The sequence below is a fragment of the Electrophorus electricus genome, chromosome 8 (genome assembly GCF_041902795.1).
Source record: "Electrophorus electricus isolate QZ-2024a chromosome 8, ASM4190279v1, whole genome shotgun sequence".
In the NCBI taxonomy this organism is placed as follows: Eukaryota; Metazoa; Chordata; class Actinopteri; order Gymnotiformes; family Gymnotidae; genus Electrophorus; species Electrophorus electricus.
The window spans coordinates 11,823,507-11,837,211 of record NC_137504.1 but is presented as its reverse complement, the minus strand read 5'-3'; the positions used below and the strand labels follow the sequence as shown (position 1 = coordinate 11,837,211).

The window sequence follows — 13,705 nt, the reverse complement described above, 5'->3', positions numbered from 1 at the left end:
ATTAGTGGCTGATGCTTAGGCAGACAGCGAGGTAATCGTAGACGACATGGCTGGGGTGCACCGAATGGAACTCATTTCTGAGCTGCCAGTTTGTTGTGTATCTCTCCGTGTCTCCTGCTAACTGCACCTCTGTATCTGTGATGTAATTAGCTCCAAAGGAAGGTGCTGGACATGGCAGGGAAGATGCGGCATTTCATCCATGCACTCATTTCATCTCATCCTATTTTTTTTTCCTTTTAGTGAAAATAGTTTAGAATACTTGGAAAACATTAGAAAAAGTTTTTTTGCACATTTGCTTCTATTCCTCTTTGTCTCACTCTTTCTCCAATGTTCTCCCATGCGTCCCGCATTGCTCGCGGCTCTTTCAGCTCTTCGTCCTGCTGGGCGCCGGCCAGTGTGACCGCAGAGACAGGCTGGGAATGAGCTAATGGCTGACTCAGGGCGAGGGCCTGATGAGAGTGCTCATATTTGGTGGGTGAGCGAGGCTCTCCCAGGGCCATGCCTGCTGATCATTAACCAGCATTGAGAGCAGTTAGCTGGGAATAAGTGAAGGAAGAGCTGCAGGTTGATTTGGGAGTGCCAAAGGGGACAGTGTTCAGAGGCAGGGCAGGAATTCAGAGCCCTGTCCCATGACCATTTTAGGGCTGTGGAGGTTATTTTAGCACTTTATTTTTAGCATTCTTTTATCCTTTAAGTGTTTTCCAACATTTTGTTGCACTGGCAAATTACACATTGTTAATTAGTATGGTAAGAATAAGACCTTGTTAATTAATATGGTAGGGCATGAAAATAGCTGGTTTAAAATTGCTTATGGGTGTATAGGCATATGTGATCACGATCTAGATCAGAAGTCATAACATCTGTTCTGCCTGAACATATCATTTCAGTGAAAATGAAGAGGATTAGGCCTCATGTCCACCTGCTGTGCGTGTCCAGCTAAATCTCATTGACCTCCTACTGCAGCTGCCCTCCCCCAAGCCCCCGTTTTCTCTCAGGCCACCATCTGTCCGGGTGTTTGCTTCGCTGGGTGTGGCTGCATCACCCAGGTGTTTGTCCCTTTCGTTTGTCAAATCTTTTTTTTTTTTTTCCCCTTGGCTTTGGCCAGGTACACACCTACATACCTTCCCAGTGCTCCCCTGAAGCTTCTTCGTGTCACAATGGGGCTTAGTAAGGTACGTGGGCTTGCCCTGCTGGGGTGTGATCTGCCTGATGTTCCTGTGATGTCATTTTTCAAGGCTTTCGAAAACCAAGACACTGTTTGGTGTCGGTCCACTGCCCCTCCTCGCTGGAGCTTGTCTGCAGCCTGTCGGCAACCATATCTCCCACTGCCAGTTTTCTCCCTGCAGCGTCTTGGACACATGGGAACAGAGGAGGGATCTTTCTAATTCAGAAATTGCTTTACATAATTTTGCATCATGCATCGTACATCCAATGTGCAGCATTGCAGCATTAAGTAAATGTGTTCAAAGCCCTGAATATCAGTAGATCTGGGAGGTGGGAGGAGCCATTAGCATTTTACACTGCTTCATAGCATAGCTTATGGCACAGGACCTTCTGTTCCTGCATTTGTTGTGCACAGTAGTGTAGCACCACACTCCCACTCATTTGTCACTCTGCTGGGAGAATGAGATTGGCTTCACACTAGAATATGTTCGTGTTTACCTCCACACAGGACCGAAACACCAAAGCCAAGGCATGTCAGCATCATTGGGCTGTATCTGCCTGCAGCCATTGCGCTCTGTTGAATGCAAGAGATTGCAATCAGCGTGTCACACTGAGTGTCCACGCGTTTCATCAAACACCAGTTTTAGAACGCTAACAAGTGCCCACCACATACATCTTGCGGCCCACGCGCTCTCTCTGATGGCAGACGATAATGACGTTTCTCACCACCGGTGTAGAGCTTTTGTCCTGAGTGGTTAATGTATTCTTTCTTCCATCTCTTCTAACTTCTGGGCCTTATAACAGAATGCTGGGTAACTTTTTTGCTTTTGGAAACAACCTGAAAAAAGCTTAAATCAGACACTGTGCAAGTTGATTTATTGCATTAAACTGTGCTGCATTGTGTTTTTAGCAATTGGGGTTTGTGTTTTCTTCTTGCATTCTTGGTATTGCATTGGGCTATTTACTGTACCACTGCTCTGCCCTCACATGTGTTTAATTCAATAATTTGACTTTAGAAAAAATAACTAACAGCTTTTTCGTTCTCTCTTTGTACTCTGCAGGGCCTTGTACACATATGAAGACGACAGCAATGATCTGACCCTGGCATCAACAGGAGGTAGGTCATATCCAGCAGTAATCTGCTCTACTGTTGATCTGCCACTGCTCAGATTGAAATATCTCTGTCATGGTGATTGATAACCCTCATTTGCCACGCCACGATTGTCATAATGATCACTGGTGTTACGAGGCTGTTTGGCTACTGTCTGCCTGTCAACGAATTAAGGAATTAGTTTACCCTTTGAAGTGCATTCGATCCAGCTGCCATCTTGTAAAATGCCTGTAAATGCTGCCTCATTATCTGCATGATGGTTTACTGCATTGAACTGTGCGGGGCCTGTCTATCTTCTCTTGGTGCATGAAAAGTAAACCCTGCGATTTGGCGATAACGGCCCCAACAGATTAGTACCCGGAGCTGAACAAGCCAGCGTGCTCTGAGGCCGCCTTCCAGAACGGGGCATGCTGTGGTCAGCAGTAACGTCATGCAGTGAGAGCTTTGATCTGTTTGCCGTTTCATGTGTGCATGGCCAAAGACAAATACTCATTTGTTTCAGTGGAGCATAATTGTGCTGTGCTACCTGCTTCATATATAGTTCTGATCTCATTATTAATGAGGGAACAAAAGCAGCTGGGCTGCTTCCTGTTGTAATAGCCTCTTTTGTCTGAGCTAAAGGAAGGACCTCTTGTGCTAGACGAATGTCCGTTACATGTCATCTCCCCGCCATCGTCCACCATAGGCCTGTGTCTGACTGTAGGGCTGTGGCCTTTAAGCTTCCAGTATGTGATGAGAAGCATGTTACTGACCCAGCTCAGTGGGTCCTTCAGCATCACATGGTGTGAGCTGTTTAGGAGGAAAGTTCTACTGACGTACGTTAAGACTAAGTCTTGGACTGAGATACAGTGTCAGTGGGATTCTCCAAGGAATTTCTCTTTATCCTGGGAATAGGCTTGATCTATTTTCGGAAACAAAGTAATGCAGAAGCATCTGCCTGCGGGTTGGGAATGGAACCGATTCGCGTTCCCCATTAGGCAGCCCCATTCCTAGTACCACTGGGAAATCTGGTGCTCGACTGTAGGTAGAGCTCCAACTGGCGGAATACGTAGGCTACCATTGTCACACGTTCTACTTGCAAATACATTCCATGTGGCAAAGGGTGGAATTAAGGGTTCCCTTTTCATGAATGGTCCTCCCCCCTACACCGCCGCTCTTGATTTGGACAGATGGTGGTCTGGCGGAAATCACCGTCACCTTTGACAACAGCAGCATCATGTATGGCTTCTGCAGTCTGAAGGAGCCCGCGGCCGCCCTCCCTCGCTACATCCTCATCAACTGGGTGAGTCAGGCAGCCAGTGGCCATCTGTATACCGTGAGCTCTAATGCACTCCAGCCCTAAAAGCACTGGAGACGTTCCTGTGTCAAACAGAGGAATGCATTTTATGTTTCTTTACATTTTAAATTTACAGAGAAATGGTGGGTCTGTTTTTGGATTTGCTGTTGAATTTTGCTGCTGAGCCGGTGTAACATAGCCATTATGAAAGCTTTACAATGCGAAAAACTAAAATCTTGTTTTACAATAAATCATCAACCATTTTAACAATCCCAAGCCAACATTTAAGCCTAACCCCTAACACTAGTCTGATTATATCCTGGTTGAACAAGCCCTGAATAGGAGTAATGACCAAACCTTGTTTAGAGATGTTCATCAGTATTTGGTCCACTTTGTAAAACAGGTATGTACTGTAAAAAATATTTTATTATTCAATATCCCAATCTGCAAGTGTATTTTGAAACACCTCTGGGTTTTTGTCTGGTCTTAGCTATATATTGCATTTCCCCACAATTATTGCAGACTTTTTGGAGGGCTTTTTGTGCACTGTGCTAGAATCAGATGTGCTTTAGTTACTTTGAGTGCTGATCACACCAGTCAGCATTGCCAGTACATGTATTATTAGTGATGGAGATGAGCCTTGATGCATTTCACATGAATTGGTATCTTTGATTTATTTGAATGCCTTTTCCAAACCTCAGTGATGAGCAAAAACAAAGAAGCAGGTTATTTGTCGCCGAGCTTGTTGAACATGCGTTGAAGGTACAGTGCTTTTATTAAGAAGTTCCAGTTTTTGGGTTGTTGTGCTCTGGTCATGTACCTGTACGTGATGGCGTGACGGGGATGATGGGCAGGGTTTGGGCTCTGACGCTCTGTGTCTTCAGGTAGGGGAGGACGTGCCTGATGCAAGGAAGTGCGCCTGTGCCAGCCACGTAGCCACCATTGCCGAGTTTTTCCAGGTGGGTCTTGCCAAAGTAAAGCCTTCATCTCTAAAACAGGTCATAGACTAGGTACATCTCCCCACCCCACATGATATTTAATAATTTATTATTAAGTACTTCCAAATTGGATATTAGACAAGGCCTTTTCAACTTTTTAGAATCTCTTACATCAACATATTTTGGGACATACTCTATACCAGTGGTTGGTTCGCTCTGGATAAGAGCGTCTGCTAAATGTTGTAAATGTAAATGTTTAAAATAATCATTTATTTATAGTAGTCTTCTACCTTTTGTGAATCTATTGATACCGCTGGCATTTTCCTTGACATGTTTGTGGCATGAGAGTTAGGATCGGTTATGTTACAATGTTGCTCTGTGTGTGTCTGTGTAGCATCTTCCTCTTTGTTCATTTAGGGAGTGTGATTCCATTATCCCCATGCTTTGATTACACTCTGCAGCTGAGTAAATTGCTCAGGTGATTGCGTGCATGAGGAAGGGATTCTACGGAGCTTAACGGGTGATGGCGGGCATAGTGGACCGACAGTTGGCTAGCGCCACTGTGGACTGAAAGGGGAGGTTACAGAGAGCTGGAGATTGGACCGCGCCGCCTTCCATTTGCCCCATCTCTTGAGTTGTGCTGGGTGCGAGTGAGCGAGTGGGAAGAAAGAGAGAGATAATGAAGGAAAGAGTAGGGGGAACAAAGAACGGGTTCAGGGACAGGCTGCAAGAGGTGGGGGGGGGGGGTGGACACCAGGGTAAGTCTCCAGCCCTCCTTTTGTAACAAACTTTTTAATGCTTAACCGTGATTATACGTCAAATCAAGCATCACTGAAGTCAAGAGCGTCCAGTCACTCCTTAATGTGGGCTACAGCTTTTTTGCGCAAATGTGTTCTTGTCTGTTTCCCATAGATTCGACATGCACACTCATTCACATTCATGAATACCAGTTAGCAAAAAGGTTCCTGAATTCACCTGGTTTCCTTTTATCCTTTGACTGATATTTTGAAGCCCCTTCTGCAGCTTGGTGCTTTATCATTAGCCCAATCCCACTGTGCAATACACACTTGGAGTCCTCCCTTTTCAGTGGAGGGTTGCCCGGGGTTACGTGCTTTGGCGGCACTGGCATTGATGCATTTTTTGTTGTTATTTTTTTTTTCTCTCCCTCTTTCTTTTCAGGGCGTTGACGTCATCATCAATGCCAGCAGCGTGGACGACATAGATCCATCTGCCATCGGGCAGAGACTGACCAATGGGACAGGCCCAGCTGCTAGCCCAGTCCTCAGCCGCCTGAGAATGAAGGACGAAGAGAACACAGAGCACGTTGTACGTAACTGTGGAGTGTGTGTGTGTGTGTGTGTGTGTGTGTGTGTGTGTGTGTGTGTGTGTGTGTGTGTGTGCGCGCGCGCGCGCACGAGAGTGTGTGTGTAAATGCTCACAGCCAACACTGGGCAGAGGGCAAATCAAGTCGTCTTGTCAAAGGATCTCTGTGAGCCTGAAGTGAGACACACGGACTCAGCCTTGTTTCTCCTTTTAGAGGGAAGTGGCCGAGCTGGCCGCCGTTTCGAGCCATATTGTTAGCACAGAGGGAACTGAAACAATGCTCCCCTCTGTGGTCGGCCAAACACGGGATGGGAGAGTGACTCATACACTTCTAAAGAAGTTCGACTCCTTCCGCTTGTTTGCCTCACATATCAACTTGACCTCCATCACTATAGCAGCCTCGTCCTTCACATATTGAACAAACAAGCATGGATCTCACTATGGACCATTTGAGATAAAGCAGCCCAACCTTAGCAGTCCAGAGAAGTCCAGGTCATTCAGTTGCATCTTAATGTATGCAGTAGCAACGTGCAACTTAGTATTGACTCAGTAATGTGGAACTCAAGATTGTGTCCTGGATTAATTTGAGCATATTACGTAATTCCTGGCCAGCTGTTTACTTCACTTCTTGCTGTGTGTCCCCCGCGGTGTCGCCCTTGGAATGGCCCATCTGCCCATTTAGCTGTTGCTCTTGTCCCCTCCCCCGCAGGGCACCACCTACCAGAAGACAAATGCCGAGATCGAGATGAAGAAAATCAATCGCGAGGAATTCTGGGAACAAGCCAAGGTAGGCGTCAAGGTCTGCAGTGGCTCTGGCGAGGGAGTGCTACTGGTGGCCAGTGGTCATCAATTTCTCAGTTCTGGCTGTAGCACGGAGGAGGAAGGGCTTGCTCCAGAAAGCGGCTCATCACGTGTTGGTGTGCCTGTATACTCATTTTAAGAACTTTCTCAAGCACTCTGCTTCTGGCCTCATAAGCAGCCGTCATTAAAAGAGGCAGCAGATGTGACTTGGTCCTCAAATGCTACTAAAAACAAGCTGGTGGCCTATATTCCTGATTTCCACTCATTTTAAGATATTTAGGGAAAAGAATGTTTCCCCAAGGTGAGTGACACATGATTTGTGGTTAGTATGGTACTGTGGGATGTATGCTTCCATTTCTTTGACTACTTAATGGTGGAAAGACCAGTAAAAATGGCACAGATATCAACAATGCATGTAGGTAGCAATGTGGCTATAATTGTGGGCGGGTCCTCATCCCTTCCGGAACAGCGGGAAGAAGAGATGAGGAAGGAGGAGGAGAGGAAGAAGGCGGCAGAAGAGCGGCAGCGCTTTGAGGAGGAGCGCATGGAGCTGGAGAGGAAGGAGCAGGAGGAGCGGGAGAAGAGATACCAGGAGAGGGAGAGGCAGATTGAGGAGCACAGGCAAGAGCCAAGACAGTGGGCATCTTGGGCCATCCCTATGCACTGGCTTTCATTGTGACCATCTTTTGCTGTGTTTGTGTGGGCTTAACAGGAAGAAAATGCAAGAAGAAGAGCAGGCCAAAGAGAACTCAAGGCCTCAGCCTGTGATTCTAAGAGTACGTGTGACTTATTATTATTATTATTATTATTATTACTTCATTTACTATGTGGGATTGAAATTTTCTGTAGGGATATTCTGTGATATTTACATTTGCGCTATAATATTTTCTAAGACCGCCTAGCGGGTTGCCCTTGACTTCAGGTACTTTTGCTCACTGACTGAATGAGTCCTGTTGAAACACACATGCTTGGGAGGTCTCAGTGCAGCTGTGCAGTAGCTAGCTAGGGGTCATTTGAGGACATTTTTACTTGGCTTTTTTTTTTTTTGTCATAGTGATCGTCTTTACCTAAAACAGCATGCATCTGGGCCCACTTAATTTTAGAGAAAAATATGAAAAAAAAAATTTTATTATTATTTTAATATTCTTAATTTTCTAGTATAACATATGAAATCTATAATGTCTAGTATAAAGCATTTGAGATATATAGCAAAATATGTTTCCCTAAATTTTGGTAAATATTTGATAAACATTTAAACTTTCAAAAAACGTGATAAATTCTTTTAAAAGAAGTACCTTTCAGACTATTTTTATTGGCATTCCAATGCAATTCATGTATAAAATGGCATCAACCCTGTTATAAAAGAGCACTACTGGTAACAGACTTGACATTACCAGAGTTAACGATTAGCATCAGCCAGAGCTGGCCAAGTGGTGAACTTCATAGTATGGCGGTTTTGTATTCGTATAAGTTTTGAGTAACATTTTCACGCACATTCGGAGTTCACAAATATTGTATTTTGTGCTTGATTTAAGCACAACTCGGTTGACACGTTATGCTTTCCGCCACGTGTGAAATGTAATTACGTCAAACAAGGTGATCGTATCAGAACTTGATCATTCCAGTTCTGTATGTTCAAACAAAGTATGTTTAATACCCCAAAACCTAAATATGTACAATGGGCTGTTGGTAGATATTTTTGTATATTTGCAAACTGTGTATGTTTTATTTATTACAATGTCAAAGCGTCAGAGAATGTCCTTAAATGATGAAATGACCTCTACGTAGCTAGTTAAGTTAGTTATACCTTTGTCCTAGCTATCGTTAAGACAGTGGTAAGGTAGTGGTTATCAGTTAAATTGTAATAAACACCCTGCCTGTTTAGCTAGCTAATCATATAGGGTTAGCTAAGTATATTATACAAGTGGATCACATCCAAGAGCATTACTGGCTTGACGATTCTAAATTTCTGACTTGTAATGTGGGTGTTGTGGCGTTTGTAGCTAGATACAATTCCATTCTGCTTGGGCCATTGGGTTTGGTGCTCTAAGGCAGTTAGTTTAATATTTGTTAGTTTTGGCAAATAGCAAAGCTCTATGAACTGAGGCATTTTTCTTAGAAGTAAGACAAGGAAGACCATTCAAATGTATACTTCCTTTACAGATTTCTAGCTAGCTATTTACCCAAGTGTTTCAGATGTGGTTCTGTTAACAGAAATTCTGTGCAGTGATTGATGATCCGGTTACATTTACATTTTACGGCATTTAGCAGAGCGACTTACAAAGTGCTTTGTCATTTACTCATAGAATATATCCTAGTACAGTACAGTAGGTAAGAATCAAACAGCAATGAACTAGAAAACTGTAGAATACAGGGATGAATGCTAGAAGTACAAAATACATAAGGATATCATAAACAATAAGTGCAATTTAAAGCAGTTAAAGCAGGCTTGTCTGATTAACTACAAATAACTAAACATTTCAGTGGTGTAGCTAGTCCTCCAAGATACTTTTTAGAACTCCTCAGCAGTATTTACTGTTGGTTTGTATGTTATCTATGACTCATGAACAAATTGTCAAACGTGCAGTGAGGGGGGAAAGCTACACTTTGCTGCCCTCTGCAGGAACCTGATTGTGTGTTTTATTTCCCCTTCAGACAGAACCCAGTTGTGACGACCCTTCTCAAGAGAAAAAGGAATCGGAGGTCGAGGTGGGTCGATTTGTAAGTTCCACAGCCGCTGGCGTTGTCACAACCACTGAAACTGTATCTTTGCAACAAGTTTCTGGGTGGCCTCCTGTTGAATACAAGCAGTGAGAAATCTGGCTCAGATGTAGGTCAAATTGGTGTTGTGGAGGCCAAAATTCTTCTGGGCTTCGCATATGGGTCAGTGGGATTCCTCTTACTGCTTCAGGAGCGCAGCCTTGTGTGAAAGTAGCAGTCTTTCACAGTAACTGGGTTGCTTTTACATCACAAGACAATCTAGGGCAAAAATAAAGCCATTGCACATACCATGACTTTTCATCACAAGGAGCCACAGCATAGTTTTGGGCTCGACTGTGTGTATTGGTAGAAACAAATATCCTTGTGCAAAGTGCAGAAGGAACCAGCATGAGAACAATGCAGCCCTGCTTTTTACATCAAGAGTGGGCACGTTTATATGCAGCATATAATCCAGTACTAATCTGGCTCATAGCTAAATCACAATAGAACATGTCAATGTATACACTTCAGTAAGAATAGACTATTCTGATTGAACTAGGTGGGTAGTCCTTCAAATCATGATTACATTCCTGATTACATTCCTAATGGGAAATGTTGCGCATGTTCTGCGCATGTGCATTGGCATCATAGTTTAGACCTCAGCTTTACAACATTCAGCATGGTGGGAGCCAGGAACTGGTCTGCAGAGGAGACTAGGTTTGTTTCAAATGTTAAAAGCCGTAAATAGTTAGCAGGGTGGATGGCTGCAAAACCTGCAATAACAAACTGTTCCAACAAGTACATGAATAAACAAACGAGTGGGCTTACATGAATTTTAGAGCAAATTAGAAACAGATGGTAGTTGTTCACATCAGTGTAATATAAAGCTGAAAGTTTTATATTTATAAAGTGCCATAAGCAGCTCTAATCCACCCACTTCCCTGTTTTAAAAAATTATAGAAGAAAGTTGCTGTACATGACGTCACCCTCTTGCCCCTTATTCAATAAGTACATGTGAAGTAGGTTTCCGAGTCCGTCATATTTTTAAAGCAATTTAAAACACAAATGTGCCAACTGAGAACTTGCTAACGTGACGCTCATCTCACACTTCCTGGACTCTTGCACTGCTTGTTGTCATGGGAATGTGTACACTAAGTGGTACTGTAGGCATGCTTGTAATTCTGGATCTGAATACTGGTAATGTGCAGTTAGTCAGATTTTCATTAGGTTGCTGAGTAAAGTGTGTATATATACAGAGTTCACTTTTAATCTAACTGCAAGGAGTTCAATCAGGTTGGTGAAAACCGCAGTGCGTAAACATAGCCGATGTATCGACAGGAGGCGGCCGCCATAATCGCCCAGCGGACGAGCAACCCGCGGGAGTATTTCAAGCAGAGAGAGAAGGCGGTGGCCGGCAGCGTGGATGCCTCGCCCATCACCACCCACAGGACCGGTAAGGCTGCGTGTGGAGAGGGGGGCTGGTGATTAGCTGGCGAGGTGAGGGCATGTTAAACCACAACCAAGAGTTTTCGTTTGTCCTGCCGATCTTCCAGGCTTCAATCTGTCTATTTTTTGCGAATTAAACAACCAGTGAGGAGGCCATCTGCCTGCGCGTGGTGGGGAACCCTCTCTCTGGCCGCTCCAAGCGGACATTGCGGAAGGCAGTAAAGAGAGAGAGGTATTCTGGGAAGCATCAGATGGGGACAGTGTAGCTCTAGAGAAGCCATCCTTTATGTAAATAGCAGTGATGTGGCATTTCCTTGTAAGGACACCGCTACGAATGTTGGATACCACCGCATAACAACAGCAAAATCCCTCTGTGTTGTTCAGAGTGATGGGAGCATTTACTTTTATGAAACACGGACATGAACGAATTGCTGTCGGTTTGTGGTTAAAGTGGCAACCTTGTTTGAGGTAACAGAAAGAATCCTCTATCACCACAGAAGAACACGATTATCCTACTATTTCTGCAGGGTGTGAAGACATCCCACTAACAGCTTTTTTTTCTTCCCGTCTCTCCTCCTTCTCTCATATACTTTCATTATTCACTATTCATTCTGCCCCTTTGGTTGTGAATTCATTCTTTTTCGGTTTGTGTTTTTCACCTCTCCTGTTTTCATATCTCCTAATGACCCTTGACATGTTTTCTGCCTCAAACCCACTGACAACTAACGAACTGGTGCCGTTTCCTCTCTCCCTGCGTCTGTCGTCAATGACATGTCCGCATCATCTACGCGACTCTCCTATTCACCCTGGCATATTCTAACGCCTGCCCCACCTCCCTCGACTCTCTTTTGTTCTCCATGTCTGTCCTTCGTGTGTGTTCGCGTATCCCCCGCGGGGTCCTGTCTCCTGTCTCCCAGGCCGCTTGGACAGTCCATTCTTGAGGCAGATGCACAGTCCGTGCGAGACCAGCCCGCCCCCCTTTCGCACCCCGCCCACTGGGCGGCGGCAGCTGGGGACGCCCGGTAGGTACTGGGCCATAGGTGGCCTCGCCAGTACAGGAGCACCAGCCAGTAGGCTCCCCCTTCCCCAAAGCCCCCCCAGGTCCTATCTTCCACCCTGCCTCGCTCACTAAGACACTTACTAGAGTTGCACTGCACTGGAGTAGGTCTGACAGGCCATATTTTAAGGGTCACCTTTCTTCCCTGTGTGGACGGCTTCACAGCCCGTGAGCGCTGGAGTCACAAAATTGCACAGGTGGTACTAGCGGAGCCCCACACTGGCACATCCCTCCCTGCAAACGTGGGCTCTCCAGAGCAGCATTTTGAGTCATCGTTACCATTGGCGTCTCCCGAGGTAAGCGCTCGGAGGTCAGAGGGTGCAGACAGCTTTTGGAGGGACACTGTGTCAGGGACTCCACTTCTGCACTAGCTAAGCTAGGAACAGTCTCCTCGGTGTTCCCAGCCTTCTCATCTCACCACGGCGACTCCATTTATGTCCGAGTCGGTCTGCGTGTGTTATGCCTGTTGTCCTGTGTGAACTTTGTGGAGGTGTAAAGTGCGTTTACTTTTGAAGCCTTTGTGATGTGCACAGCGTACACAAAGACAGCACCGCCCTTCTGGCTTGGCCCTCGATTCCATAGAGCAGGGAGGCCAGTTTCCTGTTGAATCTCACTAATGCTCCCACCTCCCTTTCCCTTCGTGCTGACATACTTCCTGTGATCGACGGCACGGGCTGCACCCTTGCCCCACCCCCTGGGCTGCTTCCTGCTGGCCCGTGAGTGTCTGTGATGGGAGTTCGGCACGTGTGTCCTTGCCACTGTTGTCCTTTGAACCACGGTGCATGTTCTGTGACGATAAACAGCAGCCCTGTTTCCACCGCATCCCGACACATGCGTACATTCGCATCTCATTATTTAGGGCACCAAGAACACTACCTAGCACTAAGGTCTCTTACCTAGGTAAACAAGAACTTTTGGCTTTAGAGCAAAAAGTGAGAATCTTTCTCAGGAGGCTGCTGTTTCCATATGTACACAGTGTTCCATCGCCGTGGTCAGTTAGTTTATGTGTATTATCCGTTATGTAAGCTCCTCATTCCTCGGAAAATTCTCCTACATAGTAGTGTTTGGGCTTGGACGCTTGTGTGATTGACTCTTAGTTGTGAATGGTTGTGCTTGTCTTTTGAGTGCTAAAGCACATCTGTTTTTTGTCATTTCTTTCTTTAATTGTGGAGCAGACTTTAAGTATTCTTGTTAAATTTTGGATCTGTACAGATGTCACCAATTCGCCTGTTTGCATGGCTACTATGGGAAATCTTTGGCATCATTAGTTCAATATTTCAGTCCTCAGTTAAAATGTAGTACAGAATACAATGTTTCATGACAGTGTCTCAGTGATCCATCAAATACCTGTTAGAAACTGTTTTTCCCTTGCCATTCAGCTATTTTCATCCTGAAGCATGAGAGTAGCCAAATGGGAGCCGAGTTGGAGCATATTTGAGATGTGCAGTGGCTTCTTACTCCTGAGACTGAATGTACCAGATCAATTTGAATGTGTATGTCTTGGTCCTGTAGAACACTGAGATACAGTCACAGTTTTCATCTTGGTGCCAAATGTTTGCGAACACTTCACTTCTCCGCTATCCGAAGCAGCAGATGCATGCCCGGAACGGTGATTTTGTAAGTGTTTTTCTGATCTCAGTAAATCAGTGGGCTCCTCCTTTTCCCTCATTCTGAATGTAGACGGTGTTTGTCTGGGAGCACTTGCATGCGATTCGTGGTGTCCTCCTCTTACCTGCACATTTGAGTCGTGCGGTGTCCAACACGTGCACAGGCAGTGGAAGGCTCCACTAGCACGCTATGTGCGCCATCTGCATCACCTACCTTGTCGTGGTGACCTTTTATTTGCAACCGTCACCGTCGTGGCGATCTTTGGCCGTGCCCAGTCTGTC

The 13,705-nt window shown here is 45.2% G+C and overlaps 1 protein-coding gene across 9 annotated transcripts in view; it reads left to right on the top strand.

The window, feature by feature from the left end:
- dbn1 (drebrin 1) overlaps window positions 1-13,705 on the top strand; it is a 49,402-nt gene that overhangs the window by 31,144 nt on the left and 4,553 nt on the right. For 4 of the 9 annotated variants that reach the window (XR_014124887.1, XR_014124886.1, XM_081719205.1 and 1 more), the window contains exons 2-11: window positions 2,226-2,281; window positions 3,445-3,557; window positions 4,436-4,510; window positions 5,669-5,815; window positions 6,522-6,599; window positions 7,083-7,234; window positions 7,326-7,389; window positions 9,269-9,334; window positions 10,652-10,766; window positions 11,677-11,781. Coding sequence is in view for 7 of the 9 variants with exons in the window: in XM_081719205.1 (XP_081575331.1) it covers window positions 2,226-2,281; window positions 3,445-3,557; window positions 4,436-4,510; window positions 5,669-5,815; window positions 6,522-6,599; window positions 7,083-7,234; window positions 7,326-7,389; window positions 9,269-9,334; window positions 10,652-10,766; window positions 11,677-11,781 (971 nt within the window). In the remaining 2 variants the exon portion in view is untranslated. The remainder of the gene's footprint in view (window positions 1-2,225; window positions 2,282-3,444; window positions 3,558-4,435; window positions 4,511-5,668; window positions 5,816-6,521; window positions 6,600-7,082; window positions 7,235-7,325; window positions 7,390-9,268; window positions 9,335-10,651; window positions 10,767-11,676; window positions 11,782-13,705) is intronic. The other 5 variants (XM_081719208.1, XM_081719207.1, XM_027000099.3 and 2 more) reach the window with 3 other exon arrangements.